Raw genomic sequence first — 18,806 nt, 5'->3', positions numbered from 1 at the left:
AAGAACAAAGGTCAAACACAGAAATGCAGTTGGCACCAGTTTAATATGGCCCCATCACCTGTATTCCATTGCACCTTAAAGAGAAACATTCAACAGAGACAACATGTCAACACCGCTGGCTCTGAGTGGCGGAGCCCAAGCAGTTGGCTCCGCCCCTATCTGGGGCTGGATTATCACAGCTCCTTGTTCGGGTCTTTCTCCCCGCCTGGCACCCAGACCAGAGCCCCCAGCAGGACCATTGGCCGTCTGTTCTCCTGTCTGTGGATGAGATGAACCGATACTAATCAGCCTCGGACATGGTGTTCAAACAGCCCCCATTTAAAGAGGGAAAACATGCCAATACAATCACTAACACAACGTTATCATAAGTCGAAGGAGGCATTTACTCATCTACCAAACTATGGAGGTGGAGGCTGTGTTTTGTGTCTCTCGTGAAAAAACCTGCTAGTGGACAAGACCAGACCGAGACCCCCAGAGAGAAGACCCCCAGCCTCTCACCGGCCCTCTCGGACCAAGACCCCAGACAGAAGACCCCCAGCCCCTCACCGGCCCTCTCGGACCAAGACCCCAGACAGAAGACCCCCAGCCCCTCACCGGCACTCTCGGACCAAGACCCCAGACAGAAGACCCCCAGCCTCTCACCGGCCCTCTCGGACCAAGACCCCAGACAGAAGACCCCCAGCCCCTCACCGGCCCTCTCGGACCAAGACCCCAGACAGAAGACCCCCAGCCCCTCACCGGCCCTCTCGGACCAAGACCCCAGACAGAAGACCCCCAGCCCCTCACCGGCCCTCTCGGACCAAGACCCCAGACAGAAGACCCTCAGCCCCTCACCGGCCCTCTCGGACCAAGACCCCAGACAGAAGACCCCCAGCCTCTCACCGGCCCTCTCCGTCTCCTCACAGGCGGCCCCCCGGTAGCCCTCCCGGCAGATGCAGCTGCAGGAGGTTCCCTGCAGGGCGGGGACCCCGTTGTGTCGACAGGGGGCACAGCGGCAGGCGCTGAACTGGAGCTGGTACTCGTCCCAGGCCCGCCGCAGGTGCACCACCTTCCTGCCCAAGTAGTGGGCAGCCGTGCTGAGGCGGACCAGCTCGTAGATGGGCATGGTCTGGGTGAGGTGTGGGGGGAAGGGGTCAGAGAGTGGAGAGCAACTGAAGGTCAAGGCAAATATATGCCTTCACCAACAAATTGGTTTTAGATGACACACACACACACACACACACGCACACACCTCATACTCGATGAGTGCCGGACTGTACTGGAGACTTGCCCCCCATTTCCTGAAGCTCTCCGGGTCGTTGATCTTCAGCAGGTCGGCCTTTGTTTCAGGGACACCGCCTTTTACCCGTGCAATGATGTCCTTGATCTCACTCGAGTCTGCACCCTTAGCTAGGGCAAATGTGGAAGAATATATGCATCTATATATCTAAAAGCCTCCCGCATGCATTTTCCTAGATATAAAATAATAAATAAATAAATGTATTAATACACAAATAAAGAACTTTAAATTAATAATATTTAATCTGATTACATCATTTACAATGAAGCACAACCCACTAATATATGAGATTAACTTTTGCACACGACTACAGAATCAATGTCAAACTAAAAAGATCTTACCTTGGTCCGAGTTTGCTGATGCACTGCCGACCTCTCCGCCAATCTTCGCACCAACCGACACTCCCTCAGCCACCGGGATATTGACGCCAAACGAACCGCCAAAGCGTCTGGCCAATTTTTTACCTTCTATGCCTTTAAAAGGAACATACCGGTAATAGAAATGACCTGCGTATCCAGCCAACCACTTGATGTGGGTCCCTGACATCAGCCGTATAAAGCTAACTGAAGCTAGCTCTTCATATCAATTGTCATCGTCAAAAACTATTTTGTTCATTCATCTTGGTTTTTTAAATGTGTTCTATGTATATGGATGAGATAGTTGAAGGGTCTATTTCACACAGATTCATGGTTATATAGCTAGTGTGAATTGTTCATCAGGATAACTAAGGGGTTGGACCGACATGCACAACTGTGCAGTTCATTTTATTCTAAAATCAGACATCCTCTATATATTATATATACATTCCATATTATTTGACATATTGTTTCTTCTTTATATGTTTATATTTCTTGGCACCAAATATCAGGAAAATTACCTTGTATGCGTTACACCTACTTATTAATAAACCTAATTCTAAAATTCAACCAACAGTTAAGGGGATGCTGCCATCAAACCCCCATTACCACAGCCTAACCTGTCTGCATCCTAGAGTGAAATCCCTATCCTCTTACTATGGCATCCATCTATTCAAATTTTGGTTTGTTATTTTTTGGTGAAATAGTGATTGGCCAAGGTGTTGCAATCCTCAAACAACAATTCAATGAAAAAGAAAGCCACCGTACTAGAGTGGCCGATGGCCGTTTTGTTGACCACCACGATGTACTCCATGGTGCCTCCAAAGGTGCCCTCTGTGACGTAGTGGGTGCCATAGTCGTTGAGGAACAGGAAGTACGTGGTGACGTCGTACTCCTCTGGGAGGTCCTTGAGAGACCGGTGCATGTCTTCATCCAGCATCAGCCCACTACTGCGCAGCTTGAACTGGGCCGTTTGCACCTGAGACCAAATCCTAACAAAGCCCAGATTCTGAAAGTTGAAGAAATGTAAAGTTAGCAATCCTAGTTATGTGTTTGTAAATTCAAAAATAAATAAATAAATGGATTGAAATCTTGCTGCCGGTCTATAATAATAATACTTCATATGTTGGACGTACAAAGTAATATTTAGCCAAGTAAAAAAATAAATTAAGAACTGAAGATAATATGATGTTATTTCCCTCTTGCTTTATATTTGTTTGGCAAATTCCACGAGAATATTGTCTTTTAGAAAATGTATTGTTGATGAGACACTATAAATTCATGCCATATTCATCATCTGATACAGATAGTCAGTAGATTATTTAAAAAATCCCCAGACATCACATAATCACACACGTCAATGACAGTGAAACTTATACTCGTACCTCGCTCTTGTGTTTGGTTACGTTGCTAAGGAACTCAGACTCGTCGCTCATTTGCAGCCCGGCCTTCACATAGTAGACTCCGACCGTGAAGCCGAAGTTTGAGGATTTGTGTGTTTTCCTGGCGTTCAAAAGGCTCACGGCATTGCTATAGTATTCGGAAGAACCCTCCGCCCTCGCCTTGGCCTGCAAACAAAGTTTTAAATGTCAGAATCAATCCGATTATTAACACAAACAATAAGCAAACAAGCAAAGTGGGGTTTGTAGGAGGCCTACCATAAAGCGATAGGTGTGGTAGTTGTATGGTTTTCTGAAGTTCTTTAATTCATCGTTGTAACTGAGGTTCTCACACATTGCGTCGTAGGTGAATTTCCTCCATTCGCCGTTATACACGTATTCGCACCGGCCTCCAAAGTATTGATGGTCGAGGACAGGAAGCATGAAGTCCCCTGTCAATATATTGTATCTGTAGCAAACACACACAATTAACATTCAGTTTCAAACGTTCAATGTTGTAGTGAAAAGTTTACACGGTAGTGGTATAATTACCAACACTCCCTGTTTCATGTATGACATAGCTGGTCTCTCAATCACTCTGTCCGTTTATCTACTTACTCATAAAAGCAACTTGCATTGAATTCAGTGTCAAGTCATTAAAGGATTTCTTCACCATTTTTCGACCTTGACGCCATTTTCCGTTAATTTCGGATCAAAGTGACTAACGTGGACAACTATTTTTGTAATTGATCCAGTATTAAGTAAATAGCTCTAGAGGGGCTTAAGGGGCAATAGCACCCCGTCAATCAAAGACCTCTCAAAGTGCTTGTTTTAGCAACTGACTGATCATTGTTACAAGTGTCTGACAACATTATGGAAAGGAATCCTGCAGAGATACAATTTCTTACTCCGCCTGACGCTTAATCCGGTCTATTTGTGATTGTGTCTGACCAAGTCTCCCTCAAGGGGGAGTCTTTTTTTTAGTCAGCTTCATTCAGCTCCTACTACTCTTACGGGCTGTACCCTCCTCTGACCCGGCTCCACTATGGGCTGTACCCCCGTGTGGCCCGCTCCGCCCCGGGGATGTCCCGCAGCGTGGGGCACTTTCCCTGCCGGAGGGCGACCACCTCACAGGTCTCCTCGTCTGACCCATCCCCGCAGTCGTTCTCGCCGTTACACCGGAGGTCCTGAGAGATGCAGCGATCTAGAACCACCAACACCATGCCCACACACACACGGGCAGATGGACACACACGCAACCAAACACGATGCCCAAACACACACACACACACACACACACACACACACACACACACACACACACACACAACCCTGTCAATCTTCCCAGCTGCACCTCATTCCCATCATAAAACCGTTCACTCCCTTGGTTTCCTTGTCGGTTTGTTATATTTCTTATGCCCCGTCGTCCTTTTGGATGTTTCCCTGCCAGTTCATGGAACCTGCGATTTGAGTATCTTTATTAAAATCCGTTTTGTTACATTTTCAGAGAACTTGTCGGCATTTGGATCCTATCCTTTTGATTACTGCTTCCCCCGGCAGCACTGGTCCTGACAAACATGTTGCTATGGTGACGTCGTATTTTTAGCCTTGAATGGAATCAAATATAACTGAACGCAGCTAATCCCACTCATACTTCAATCTCCTCCATCCTTCCCAGCGAGAGCGAGCGTGTGTGTGTGTGTGTTCCTGCCTGTCTCGTCACAGGTGAAGCTCTCTCCACAGACGTCGGCCACCATGCAGGGCAGGGTCGGCGGGGGACACGCCTGCCTCTCCCACAGCTGGCCGTCAGCGTGGCACGGGGCGCCGCCGAACTGAGACGCTTTGTCCAGGAAGCGGAACCGCCACTTGGACAGAACATACAACAGGGTAAAACAACTACAACAACAACAACAACAGCAGCAGCGGCCGTACAACAAGAACCATGAAACAACTGCACCAGGATAGGGTTAGATTGTAGGCTAGTGGTGAGAGATGTGCAACTCGTGAATTATTGAGCACCGGTAAATTGGTGGGTAACCATGTGCATGCTACACTCCCCCTCAGTTGCTTTTCTGGGCTCCTCCGAACACTAGGACACAGGCCGGTGCTGTCCGAAGACGGGTTTATTGTAAAGGTTTGTTGCCAATGATGCACAGTGCTTGGGCTCCATGTTGCCGAGCAGGAGATCTCTCCCTGAGGGTGCATGGAGATGGTTGGTTCAACCTGTGCACACTGATTACTTAATGTGCAGCGGGTGTCAGCCCTGCCCAGCCCCAAAGTCCAATCTGACTCCGCCAGGCGAGGATGTTTAAACCAGCCACCATTCAAGTCAATGTTGGGAATTGTCCTCCCCACTCTGGTTTGGAGAAGATGAAACTGATAGAAACATACTGTACAAGATACAGGTGTACCTAGCAGAGACAGAGCGGTACCTTGATGTGAGTGTGTGGTTCAATATGCAGCTCTGATGCAGATGATCATTTCTTTGGGATCACCATGGGAGTACAAGTAGCTCAGGAATGGGATTGTGTATACTTGCACAAAAAAAGGTCACAAAGGTTCAATTAAAAAATCTATTGGATCTATGTGGCAACGGTCCTATTAATCAGCTCAGAGCAGGAGCGCTGATGGGGTCATTGATCACCTTAGTTCAGCTCCTGTTTGTCATCAAATAGATCACCAGGTTGTCATGGTATCCTGACTTTGTCAACAGTGATCGTTGTTTAACATTGCGTTGGTTTGTAAACTGTATATGGTTGTAAACTGTATATATGTATATGGTATAACTGTATGGTATAACTGTATAAAAAATATGGTTTTGCCTATCTGTTGCCTAAAAACGCATTGTAGATAGTCGATTTTTATCATCTTTGAGCTCAATTTAGTTCTGTTTGGAATATGGACAGACAATCCAAAATGAGATATCTTCCTCCAGGAGAAGGGGGTCAACAGCCAGAATAAATCAATGAATCGATGGCAGCCCCGTTACCGTCTCCCCCGTGCAGGCGTTACAGGGGCTCCAGGCGCTCCACCGCCCCAGACTACAGTCGATGGGTGACGGCCTGTCCACCGATCGGACCAATCTTCTGAACTCTTGTGATCTACAGGGAAATAAACAAAGAAAAATGGAGCACACATTCAATTGAACAGCTATACAAGCATGTCCTACGCTAGCAATGTTAGGAAAATAAAGTCATAGCATACCCATTGCCCGGTGCACACGAGATGAAGGAAATAAATAGGCTGCATACACCGAGGAGTAATTGGATATATAGATCCATGTTGAGTTATTTGGTGGAGTTGATTATCACATCAGAATATTTCTTTGGTGAGGAACCATGCAGCTGGTGATCATTTAGAGTGGTCTTATATCAATGTCTGGCTGGGTGAATCATTGATTGATTGATTTTTGTGAAAGTCAATATTGGGATTCGTCTGTAGGCCTACTCACACACACGCACACGCGCACACACACACACGCACGCACACACACACACACACACACACACACACACACACACACACACACACACACACACACACACACACACACACACACAAAGTTGATATATAATGATTAAACAAAATAAATGTGGTGTTCAAGCAAACAGTTCAGCAAAAAAAGTTACAATAAAATAAAAAAATGAATGACTGAGGTGAGTGCGCTCACGTGTTCATTCACTCACATTCTACCACGTGAGTTCCGCGGCGGCTCGCTCGAATTGTTTGCGTCGCCCACTTTGAGAAAGTGAACCAAGAAATGTACTCTGGTGTCTTGTTTCTTTATTGGTAGTAGCACCAAGGCGAGCTCGAGGCTGCTTTTTATTTGCAATAGGTCAATTCTGATTGATAAAAAGAATAACAATGGAACAGGTAACGTTAATAAGTGAATGAAACGATTGCTTTTCGTTTTACTTCCGAATTGGTTTAAATGCTATTTATTTACAGATAGCTATAACGATAAGCAGAATTTGACATAAGATGGTTTAATTCTAGCTCTTTATATATACTTTACAGTAGGCTGTCTCCATTCTTCCTCATGGAGGCCTAATTGCTGTTTAATACATGAGCTTTGCAGCTCCTTGTTCAAGGCTCAATAATGTTTTTTTAATTGAGACTAATTAACGAAGACTCCAAGAGAACTACCACATTGAGCCTATGCGGATATGCTAACAACATGGATAGTCGATAACCGATAACGCATTATTTATTCAAGGACGGACCGACCAATTTCAAAGCCCTGAGGGCCAAGTTCCAGGAGGAGGCTGCCCTGGCTCAGGCCAGGAACAGCCGACCCACGATCGCCGAGAAGCCGCGAAACGTCCACCCGCCCAGCGGCCAATGCTCCTCCGTCCCCCCGCCCGGCGGCCACTGCCGCTCCGTCCTAACCGAGCTCCATAGCGCAGTAGAAAACGGAACGCAGGTTGTTCCCCGGGTAATCTTCAGAAGCGAATTGAGGGCCTCTGGCGGCATGCGTCCCATTTCTTTCCCTCCCCAAACGTCCCTTCGGACACGAACCAGGAATGGGGACGATAACATGGCACCACCAACAGCAGCGAGGCATTCTGTCCTGGAGGGGCACTTGCCCTTGGTCCTTCCCCCACCCCCACCCCCTATGAAGGAACATCAGCTACACCCAGTGGCATCCACTAAGGAACCTAAGCAGCTGATGGAACCACCACTTGAGACCCTGCCCTCCACCAGGACGAAGAGAAAAGGCTTGCTTCTCCCCTTCAAAGCTTCTAAATCATCAAAGGGCCCCACAGCAGGTGAAGAGTGTGCCCCAGCTGCCTCACTGACCAACAGCAGACCTGCTAGCGTCCCCGGTGAGCTGCCCTCCCTCCAGGGACAGGATGAGGCCCCGTGTCCCCGAGGGGCAGACGGTCAGCTACCCAGCCCGGACGTAACTCCCCCCTCCCGGGACACCAGCGGCGACTCGGACAGCCGCATCATGAGCACCTTAGAGAGGGCCAAGAGGAAGTTCTCTCGCAAACACATGCTGCTGTCCTGCAAGGCCAGTAGTCTGCCCTCCACTGACGAGGTCACCCCCGCCACCACCACTGGCCGCGCCACCTTGGGTAAGACGGCGTCTATGCTGTCGAAGGCCGTAGCGACCAGCGAGGCGAATTTCCCAGTTCCATCCCCGGTGTTTCTGCCAGACTTGGCGTGCGTCTCTGCCCGACCTTTCTTCAAAGTGGGCACCACCTCGCACAGTGAGTGGGACTAAGAGGTTTAGGTTGTTTTTGACTTATTTGGCTACCGGCAATAAGTATATGTAGGCATATACATCTTCCATGGGTCATTATGCAAATGTTAAAAATAAGCTTGCACAGTCACTCAGTCAGCCAGTCAATCACAGTCAGTCAGTCAGTCACTCTCAGTCACTCACAGTCACTCAGTCAGTCAGTCACTCACAGTCAGTCACTCACAGTCACTCAGTCACTCACAGTCACTCACAGTCAGTCAGTCAGTCAGTCACTAACTTTTGCTCCATGGGCAGAGACGGGCTTTGACCAGCAGCTGTGCAGGGACAGATATGGATTACCTCGTGGGAGAGCGGACGGACCGCCCCAGCCGCCTGCTCCCCCCAGGAGGTCTCTCCTCGACATGGCCGTGCTGGGGCCGGTGCCTGCTAAGCCCCCCAGGCCGCCATGCGTAGACCTGTTCTTCTACTTCCCAGCCCGGGGTAAGGATCCTTCCCTTAGTCTCTTTAGGTACTTTGGTTGTGTCGTTTATGTCTTGTGTTTACTGCTGAGCCCGGGTGAGGTGGTCTAGTCCGAGGTGTTGGGTGGTTCCAGTCTCACCCATGTCAGCAGTCTGTCGGAACTCATCAAAAGTCTTACTGTGCGTTCACACCAAAAGCGGCAAAGCGTTTTGAGCGATAAACGCCCATTCACTTTCTATTAGACACGAGCGATAAAGCGATTGGAGCGATAAAACGCTTGAGCGATAGCTTTAAAGCTGTAAAGCTGTAAATGAGAGTTGAAAACGGCTCGACTCTATGCATATGAGCTAGTAGTGTTTCGGCTGTAAATGGCCGCCAGCCAATCGGAATGTAGATGTCTCTCGTCGGCGTGGGTGGTCCCAGTAAACATACGTGAGAAAACACAAGAGCGATATGAGCTGTAAATATATTGGACAGCGTTGCGTTTTGAGCTATTTGGCGATTTTGCATCTTTTATAGCTTTTGGTGTCAACGTACGGTTAGCCTTTTTGCACTTAATTAGTGCATAGGTTCTATGACGTATGAATTGGTTTAAGATTCGAGTAGAGGTTTGCGTTGGGTGGGGTTGAGCTGAACATCTTGGGTCGGTGGGGACTGAGGATGTGTGGTTTCTGGCCCTCCATCACCAGATCTGAGCCCGCCCCCTGTCGAAGACCTCGTACACGACCAATCCACAGCCAACGCCACCCTGCTGGACGCGCCGGACTTCCCCGACTTTGACCACTCGGTCAGCAGAGCGCCAGACGCCCACCAGCCCATCGACATCGCCTCCCTAGAGGTGGAGGCCCTCGAATTCGTCGACTTTGACCTCCCGCCCCCAATAGACCCTGAGCTGTATTTCGAGGCCCTGCTTGAGTGTGAGCCTGCAGACCCTTTGACCTTTGACCTCCAGGCTCTCAACCTGGATAGCCAGGAGGACTCTGTGGCGCAGGAGCCATCCAGCCTCCCTGAAGCCCCAGACCTCTGCGCTCTCCTGGGGCCTGTGGCCCCAGAGAGCTGGTGTGGTCAGGGCCGTATGGGGACCCCTGAACCGCCTCCAGTGCCTGAGCACGGCTCCACTGCTGCGGGGGAGGCACATCCTGGGGCTTCTGAGGCGGGCTCCTCCCCAGAGGAGGCAGTCCGAGCCCGACATGCAGCTCTGGCTAACTGGATCGAATCACAGCCCAGGTTAGGTGTGTGTGTGTGTGTGTGTGTGTGTGTGTGTGTGTGTGTGTGTGTGTGTGTGTGTGTGTGTGTGTGTGTGTGTGTGTGTGTGTGTGTGTGTGTGTGTGTGTGTGTGTGTGTGTGTGTGTGTGTGTGTGTGTGTGTGTGTGTGTGTGTGTGTGTGTGTGTGTGTGTCAGTTGAAATTCAACTCCAAAGTGAAAAGCATGTTTATCCACAAATGTCAGAAGATTTTGAGAACTTGACTGCTGTGCCTAGCTCCCCCCAGCTGGACGGTTATCATGGCACCTGTGAAAACCTGTATGAAGACGTGGAGACCATCAACGGATACCTCAGCGGCCAGAACTCAAGGACATTAAAGGAACATAAAGGCGGACCCAAGAGTAAGAAACCACTGACTTCTAAAGCTATTGTTAAGGTTGCATTTCAATGAAGTTTTGTTCATCAGCAATTATGAAATCGTATAATCATAGGCCATTTCTTACAGATCCATATGCTGACAGCAATCAAGTGGTAATGTTATGCATTCGAACATCTCATCTCCCTCAAACACGATTTTTCATTTATGGCCACAATGACTCGTCTAGGTTCCTCCAAGTCGTCGACGAAACATCAAAATCCACAATAACGTCTCCTTCTCCCCCAGAAAGAGGAATCCCGCCTTAACATATGGCCTCGCAATCCATGGTATGTATAGCTCCACTGATCCCTGGCTGCTCGGTCGGTGTCCCAGCAGGGAGTGGATTCATTCATGCGTGTGTCTGTGATCCGGCGTCTACAGGGGCAGCCGTTCAGGAGAGCACAGCCATTCAGTCCATCCTCATTTCCAAAGGTATTGAATTCAATCGGGGCTTAACAGGCCATATATTTATTACACCCCCTGATGCTAGCCTCCCAGAGGGCAAAAAAAAAAAAACCCTAATCAACAAGGAAGAGATCTTGAGGAGGAACGCAGAGTGAGGGATACCTCCATCCAGGGATGATCAGGATTGCATTGTGACATATACATAAATACAGAGATGCAAATATTTTTTGATCATATTTATTTATAAGTGTGACATAAATTACAGATGTTTTTCAGTTAAAAATATATATATTTTCAAAGTGTGAAAGTTAAGGGTTTCTCCCAAAACGGTCAAATCAAATGTTGTTTTGTGTGAAACTGCTCAGTGCACTACGTCTCGCTATGTGTTTCACCAACCCCAACATGGCTGTAAGCAGGTTACCTGTGCCTTATCAGACAGGAAGCAAAGAAGAATGAGCCACACCGGTTGCTTGTGACTACATCCATGATGAAAGACGCAGGCATCACGTTGGCCTCAGCGGCTCTGGTTAACTTGTGGAGAGATAGTCATGTCACTTATTTGTAGTCTTTCTTGCTAAGTATTCTCTTGAACAGTTTTACGACAAACTGTGACTTTCTTAACTTAAATAACCTTTTTGTATCGATGCACATCGTATGCACCATACTTGGGTTTGATCCTCAATTTCCACAGCCTAGGCATCCTTTAGCACACTGCCTAGCTTAATGACGTGTATCTAAATTCAATGTACCTCGCTTTGGATAACTGCATCCCTAAAGTGGCTTAATGGTCGCCAGCCAAATTAAAATAAATCGAAAGTAGCTTGGTTTTTGTTTGTGTATTGAGGCGGCCATGTCTGTTCTGAGCAGAGATCGCCAGAGCCCCGACCACAACGAGCACAAGGACCAGAAGAAGAGGGAGAGGCAGCGGCAGGAGAAGGAGAAGAAGGAGCAGAAGGAGAAGGAGAAGAGGGAGACCGAAATGAAAAAGAAGTTCAAGGTAATGTTTCTTTCATTCAACCCCTTGGTTTACCAGCTTTCTTTCCGCTTGGGAGTTCAAGTCTTTTCGACATTTACATTTTAGCTTTTCAATGTTAACTTCAAGGTTAATATGGAACCGCAGAGGCCACCGAGGGATTTTATAAAACACAGTATATATAGGCTTAATCGATAACATTTTCAATCATCAAAAACAATGAAACGATGCTGAAAGGATAAACTAAAACCAGCAGGTCATCTGGCTACTTGTTTACCCCCTATGGGTATTATTGGCATCTGAATGTGGGCAGATGGGAGCGCAAAGTCAGGGTGCACCTCATCTGAAGAGCTGTTTATACTCGGGCCCGACCGATTCATCGGCCTGCCGATTTAATCGGCCGATTATAGCCTTTTTGAAAATAATCAACATCTGCCAAAAAGACGCCGATTACAACCGATTTTATTATTTTTTTTATGTTATTGCGCTTAGTATCCTGCAGATTGCGCTCCTACTCGCCTGGCTAACTAACAACTTTAGCTGGAGTAAAAAAGAGGAGATTGAATTTTACCGTACAACATGAAAGCACGCTCGCTCAGGCATCTGCACGCTCACCTCACCAATGTACACAAGACGCGTTGTTTGAGCATGTTGTGCCTGTTTTTCTTTAGGTCCCAGGCCATGTTAATTTGTTATACTGTAGACTCTAACGGTGAGACCATACTGCTCAGCACGCACGTGTTAGTCACTGCTCACGAGCGCAGCACATTGGGAGTTAGTTATTTATTTTACATTTTACATTACACTCATTTTTGACTGTAAATGTATTCTAAAACACTCAAAGGTTCTGCATTAAATTCACATATTCGTCAAGTGTTTAAAGTATATTCAAGGTATCAAAAACTACGTTTTATATGCTTTTTTTTGTTTTGTTTTTAATCGGCCGATTAAATCGTAATCGTAATTTTTCTCTGAAAATAATCGGCATCGGCACTCAAAAATCAATATCTGTCGGGCCCTAGTTTATACCAGTGCCACTACAAGAGGCCGGGCTTGTTGATGATCACACTGTCTGTGGCCCCAGGTGACGGGTGAGGAGGAGCCTCTGTACCACGCCAAAGTGATGGTGGCCAGCAAGGTGCATAAAAAGAACGACCTGACGGTCACCAGCGGAGACATGGTCAGCATCATCCGCACCAACAGCTGTCCCAAAGGACGCTGGCTCGCCCGCGACGCCAACCTAAAGTGTGAGTCTGAAATGTTGTTTTTCTAAAGGCAAACTACTGACTTTGAGAAAAAACACTTTTTTCACCAGTCTGAAACATACGGAAAACTAAGGTTCCCCTAAAATTGCAGCATGCAACAGTTGTACTGCAGCAATTAACACCGTAATGTAGTTGCTTAAATAGAAAGTTACTCAAGACTCAAACTTGACCATCAGTGAGTCAATACATGCCGACTTAGGTTCAGTATCCGGCCATAACTTCTATCACCCCTTCAAATATTGGAGCAGGGCACATTATCTTTTCATCTGTTGAGGGGTAAGTGGGGCCCTCCTCATAACGGTGGTTCTCCGGGTAGATGGCTACATCTCCGTGATGAACGTGGAGCTGAACATCCAGGAGATGCTCGAGCTGGGCAAGACGGCCCAGGCGGCCCGGAGAGAAAGCAACATGGAGGCGGACACCATCAGCATCGGGAGCAGGTACCAGGTGTTGCCAGCGAAACACGGATGCGACGCACCACTGAGTCCACCCATCGATTTGTTTTTTTGTTGCTTCCTCAGGTCTTCTAATTACCCGGTTCTCACCAGCAGCTGTGAGTGATCTCCAGTTTCTTCTGAAAAGGACCAATGCATTATCAACCAATGTGCTGAGTCTTTGCTTTATGTCCGTTCTTAAAGGGGGGGGGGATATCCTACTTTTCCCTTTGCTAGACTGTTGTGACATATGTTTACATGTTTTATGTCTGCTAATCTACCCGCAATGTTAACTTCTCGGGGGAGTCAATTTACCGACACACACGCAAAGTGTTCGAGCATTGCAACAGAGTGGGCGTGCTGACCAATCACAGCAGACTGGACTACTCGGGGGGGGGGGGGGGGGGGAAATAGTGACTAATGTAATTTCTTGGAAAGTAGTAAATGATTTGAGTGATGAGGCTCAACGCTATGCTGCGCATCGGTATGCAGACGCACTGTTGGCAGGAAGTGCGTTGTAAACAACGGATTGGAGTGCTGGTGCGTCATCGGGTCTGGGCCCTGGGGATGTTGTGTGCATGGCGCGGAGGGGGTCTGACGTTGCCAGATCTCTGATCGTCTACATGTGTTTTGCCTAGATGTATTGATTTATGTTCCTCAGTCACAGATGATAGCGAGGAATGGGCGTTTGAAGATGAGACACTTTCCCACCCCAATGAGAGCCAGTAAGAGGGCATTTATATATTCGGTTAACATATGCAATGCTAAAATGTGGGATCCTAATGGAGACGTTATTTAGAATTAGTGTTTTACATTAATGAGAAAGAAATGCAAATTGATGATTGCTCCATTTTCTGATGTTTCTAGTTATTTTTTTATCTTTTTGTTTATTCTTTTATATTTGATATTTTTGCCCCTCATGTTTTATGTATTATTGCAGGAATACATTAATTATTTCCCCCTTAATACTTTACAGTAGCTTCCATCAGCAGACCACTCTGCCAGAGATGAGTAAGTATATTGTATCTCCCGTTCAGGAATTCAACCGTGTGTTTTAATGGTGCAGCAGGAGAGGACCACCTGCTAGCAGTGGTCCGTCAGGACTGTTTATCAGTCCTTACTACAATACCCCTTAACAAAGCCCTCGAAAGTACCGTGACATCTGTTGGGTCCATGGGCCCATGCTAGGATCTCATTTCACTCCAGACGTAGTCCTCGGATTAGCATATCTTCTCTGTGATGTTCTCTTCAAAAACTCTGACCTTAAGACAGCTTCAATGTCTGATGTGTAAGTTTTTCCTTATTTCCTCTGGCAGTGTGCAGCCACCCTAGTGCCCTACACACACTCAGCGATGCCAACCTTGAAGACCTGCACACACAGTACGTCTCCAGTCTCCTTAGCAGTCAGTCGCTCACTCACTCACTCACTCTAATACTATATAAAGGAAACAATTAGTGTGAGAATGTTCCATGTTTACAGTCGGTTGCTAAAAATAAGTCCAGGGCAAATTGCCGTTAAAGGAAACTTGTAACAGAAAGCTTCACAGGAGACAAAATATAACAAAATGTGTGAGACGAAATATAGTGACGATTAATTCACTGATGGTCTAATGCCATTTTTACCAATACGCCGGCATAGCTTTGAATTCAAGAATGAAAGTACATGTGTCTGCTCAGGGTGACCCTTATTAAGTTGATGCGTTGATGCTTTAACTTCTGTCCTATGGACTCCATTACTATTGACTCCCTCTGGGTATGCTTATTCACCACTAGGTCACAGAGGATGTTCTAATGTGGCTAGTAACGGACAACAAATAAATTGTGATGCAAAATAAACCCATCTCTTGCAGAAGTGTTGGGTTTTTATCACTAAGGAATTGTTGAGATGAATCATCATGTTTATATTTCACTGTTATTTTTAACCGTTGTATACAAGGTTATATAACGGTTACTAGGTTTCTAGTCCAAGCTGATACCTCTGTCGTTGGTTGGTCGATATGAAACTAAGGAGGTTGCGGAAGTAAAGGAGACCTACTGGATTTTTCAACCTGGATCCTATTTTCCCATCATTTCAGGTCTAAGTGACTAATGCGAACAACGGTTCTTTACATTGATCTAGTATTGAGGAGGAGCGCTTCAGCCTGTTTAATGCAATTTTACCCTTGGGGCATTAGCACCGTGTCAATGTAGGTCTTCTAAAAGTGCTTGTTTTTGCAACTGACAGGCTCTGATTGTCATTATTAGTGTCTGTTATGGAGGAGACCCTACGGGGAGATTCAACCTTTTTTCTTTACCTATCACTTGTTCCTGTCTGTTATTGTTTACATTTACATTCAGGGCATTTAGCAGACGCTTTTATCCAAAGTGACTGACAATCAGTATATTTGTCAGAAGCAAGAGAAACGGAAATATATCGTTGTCGGTACAGTAAGGATGTTCATAGAAACATGTGCCAAGCACTGACAATTGCTAAGTTAACCCACACAACAAATATAGCTAGGATAAGAGGTTATACAATGCTATTTTTAAGTGCCACGACGAACAACATAAAATAATAGGTAGTTTTTATCCAACTCTTGCTCAAGGAGAGGGCTCTCTGAAAGCACACACTCTGAAGGGCTGAGTTATAAGAGGATGTGTCCCTTTTTGTCTTTACAATTTCAACTCGCTTAAATCTTTAAGATGACACTTTGATAAGCTACACTTTCTGCCTACCTGGACTCCTCCCTCCAACTCTTGAACACGGTTCAACCGTTTTCTACCTGTGGTTCTCAAATGGGGGTATGCGTACCCCTAGGGGTACATTGGAGTACTGCAGGGGGTACTCAGAAAATTAAAAACTAAAAGTTTAAATTATGAAAGCTAGACAAAAGAAAATGCACAAGGGCTTGAAATGTTTATCTAAAAACATTATTAATGTTCAATTATTTTTAATTTCTTTTTCCCAAAAAGGTTCTGTGTAGGGAGTAATCGGCTGGAAAAAAATCTTAGTACCCTAGTAGAAAAAGTTTGACAACCACTGCTCTATAAGTTATCCTTTAACATTGCAAAATACAGTTTTTGGAATATACAGTTAATAATGGAAATGCATAGTCATCACCTATAGTGTGTGTGTTGTAAACTAATTGAAGTTGAAAGCTGATCAGTGACTGCAGGTTGTTGACATTGTTTTATCTCTTAATTCCATCCCTCAGGACCCGACACGAAGCTCTCCAGAAACTGGCCACCTTCTTCCAGCAAAACAAGGAAGACTATGGAATCGTCAAAGGGAATGGTGGAGACACTCCTACCAAGTACAGCAAAAGCTTCTTCCTGACCTCCTATTCACTACTATTAATGGTCATCTATTTGTCTTCTATCCAAAGTGAAAAAAGCCAGTGTTGAGGCCATTGGCATCAAACCTTGAACCACTTATTTTAAGGTCGGGACACAGTTTCCTCTAGACAAGTGGCCCTCAAACTATTTTACTTGTATAACCCCTTTACAATTGTTTATCACTAATATTAAAATGTCAAATATGAAGCTTTTTTTTTTTTTAAATGTTCCTAGTTTACCATTTATCCTTCAAAGTACCTATAGGGATCCACATACCCCAATTTGAGAAGCACTGCACTAGACTATCCTGTTCCATGCATTATTTAACGTCTTCAGCCTTTGTGTGTGTGTGTGTGTGTGTGTGTGTGAGTGTAAATTAATTTATCCCTTTCTTTCCCCCGCTTCTTGCTTTGACTGTGTCAAGTGAGGATCAACCAAGTAAGTCTGCTCTGACTGGCTTCTCCCCATATCACTCATCATTATTTTTGATTCACTTACCCCACATTTCGACCGTAATGTTGCCGTCTGTTGGGTGTCGAGTGGGATGAACATGTAGTTGACTTATTGCGTGTTAACGGCTCGACCGCAGCAGCGACTGCTTTTTTAACCGAAGGTGCTTTTGGGGGCGGCCTGTGGCTCACGAGGTGCGAGGGGTCTTGGAGCAAGACGCCTCACCCTCACGTCTCCTGACGAGATGGCTGTCGCCCTGCATGGTTGACACCGCCGTCGGTGTGGTGAATGTGTGCATGAATGGGTGAATGTTGGGCAATATTTTAAAGCGCTTTGATTGGCCGCTGGTTAGAAAAGCGCTGTATCAAATGCCGTCTATTTATCCGTTATGTATTCTCAGGCTTCCTGTCTGCGGTTGAGGAGCCCCCCTATCTGTGAGTGTTGACACGCGTACGCACAAACCTTCTGGCAAGGGGTCATAATCATGACTCCTTCCCCCACTGCCCCTTCCCAAATGTCGCCAGACTCCCTGAATTATCTGGAAGTCTGTTTGAATTGGATGAGTAACTAATGTTTTTCCCGTCCATCTTATGAAGAAGTTATTGGGAAGCCAGGTCACAATATGAAGTCAGGATTGGGTACAAAAGGAACCCAACCTTATCAAAGGAAATTGGATTCAATATTTAGTAAAAAAAACAAAACATTCTGAGCTTTGCCCCATTTCTGATCATCCTTAAATAATCTCGACGGTGAATTTAAGATGACAGTTGCTGTCCTCCCTGAATACATCACCATGTATTTTCATGTTTTCGGTCGGCAGTGAACAGGAAATGGATTTCACCCACCTGGAGTTGCTACCCCCACCCCCCCTGTATGCAGACACTTTTTGACCCCAACCACCCCCTCCACCACCGCTTCAACTGTCAATGTGAGTCAGGACTACAGCTGTATTACCGGACTGAACAGCCTCATTACAACCATTCATGAAATGTGTTTTCTCTCTTGTTCCTCCACAGCCCCACAGAGGGGCATGAAGCTCACCTCCCTCAATGTGTTTGTGCTGATAGGATTTCACCCTCACCTATAATGGAAGTTTACACCATTTTTATTTTTTTCTGGTTATTATATTCTATGTGGTAATCATGTTTTTGTTTCTGTTGAATGGTTTGAAAATGCACTTAAATGAATTTTTTTTTGACTCTGCTGAAGAGTAATGTGTGCAATAAAAAAGGCACTCAATTATTCACTCCTAGTTGCTTTGAATTGATTGACAGGGTTATTGTTGCTATCGGGTGTTTGTATGTATTTTTTATGTATAACTTGAGTTTACAGAATTTTTTTTTATTCTGTTTCATGTATAATAAATGTTTAAGGCTGTCAGGATTTTTTTTAACACATTTTGTAATATAATAATAGATTCAATTTATCTAGCGCATTCCTCACACTCAAAGTGCTTTACATAGGGGCACAGCAATAGATAAACAAGCAAAAAAAATTAGAGTTGAGATATATATTTATATACTAGTACTGACGCATACCTCTCCCATCCTCCTCTCTCTGTCTCCGCTCTCTTCTTCTCCTCTCATCTCTTCTTCTCTCATCTCTCTATACTAAGTAATGCAAATCAAAGACACAGTGGAGACCAATTCAAGTACTTTATATT

At 45.8% G+C, this 18,806-nt stretch overlaps 2 protein-coding genes across 9 annotated transcripts; one reads left to right on the top strand and one right to left on the bottom strand.

Moving 5' to 3' along the window:
* Positions 1 to 24: 24 nt before the first annotated feature.
* On the bottom strand, positions 25 to 6,387 carry c8a (complement component 8, alpha polypeptide). The gene is made up of 11 exons (XM_060059739.1): positions 6,219 to 6,387; positions 6,004 to 6,115; positions 4,726 to 4,879; positions 4,071 to 4,218; positions 3,294 to 3,483; positions 3,021 to 3,203; positions 2,404 to 2,644; positions 1,621 to 1,752; positions 1,232 to 1,389; positions 883 to 1,108; positions 25 to 258 (listed from the first exon to the last, which is right to left on the bottom strand). Exons 1-11 carry the CDS (start codon positions 6,293 to 6,295, stop codon positions 107 to 109), a joined length of 1,773 nt encoding a protein of 590 aa, XP_059915722.1. The 5' UTR covers positions 6,296 to 6,387; the 3' UTR covers positions 25 to 106.
* Positions 6,388 to 6,711: 324 nt separating this feature from the next.
* On the top strand, positions 6,712 to 18,520 carry si:ch211-188c16.1 (uncharacterized protein LOC562677 homolog). 8 transcript variants are annotated; one of them, XM_060059727.1, is made up of 20 exons: positions 6,715 to 6,887; positions 7,231 to 8,227; positions 8,515 to 8,700; positions 9,369 to 9,906; positions 10,160 to 10,284; positions 10,389 to 10,414; positions 10,548 to 10,588; positions 10,683 to 10,733; positions 11,574 to 11,703; positions 12,764 to 12,926; positions 13,261 to 13,384; positions 13,466 to 13,497; positions 14,040 to 14,103; positions 14,355 to 14,389; positions 14,695 to 14,758; positions 16,573 to 16,671; positions 17,118 to 17,131; positions 17,544 to 17,577; positions 17,964 to 18,071; positions 18,160 to 18,520. In XM_060059727.1, exons 1-19 carry the CDS (start codon positions 6,879 to 6,881, stop codon positions 18,031 to 18,033), a joined length of 2,802 nt encoding a protein of 933 aa, XP_059915710.1. In that variant the 5' UTR covers positions 6,715 to 6,878; the 3' UTR covers positions 18,034 to 18,071; positions 18,160 to 18,520. The 8 variants fall into 8 exon arrangements, 6 of the variants coding, with proteins under 6 accessions (XP_059915715.1, XP_059915711.1, XP_059915710.1 ...); XR_009527035.1 differs by having other exon boundaries at positions 17,118 to 17,577; positions 17,964 to 18,520; XR_009527036.1 differs by having other exon boundaries at positions 17,118 to 18,071.
* The last annotated feature ends 286 nt before the right edge of the window (positions 18,521 to 18,806 follow it).

The sequence above is a fragment of the Gadus macrocephalus genome, chromosome 8 (assembly GCF_031168955.1).
Source record: "Gadus macrocephalus chromosome 8, ASM3116895v1".
NCBI lineage: Eukaryota > Metazoa > Chordata > Actinopteri > Gadiformes > Gadidae > Gadus > Gadus macrocephalus.
The sequence above is the reverse complement of the archived record's forward strand: the minus strand, read 5'-3'. Positions and strand labels throughout refer to the sequence as shown.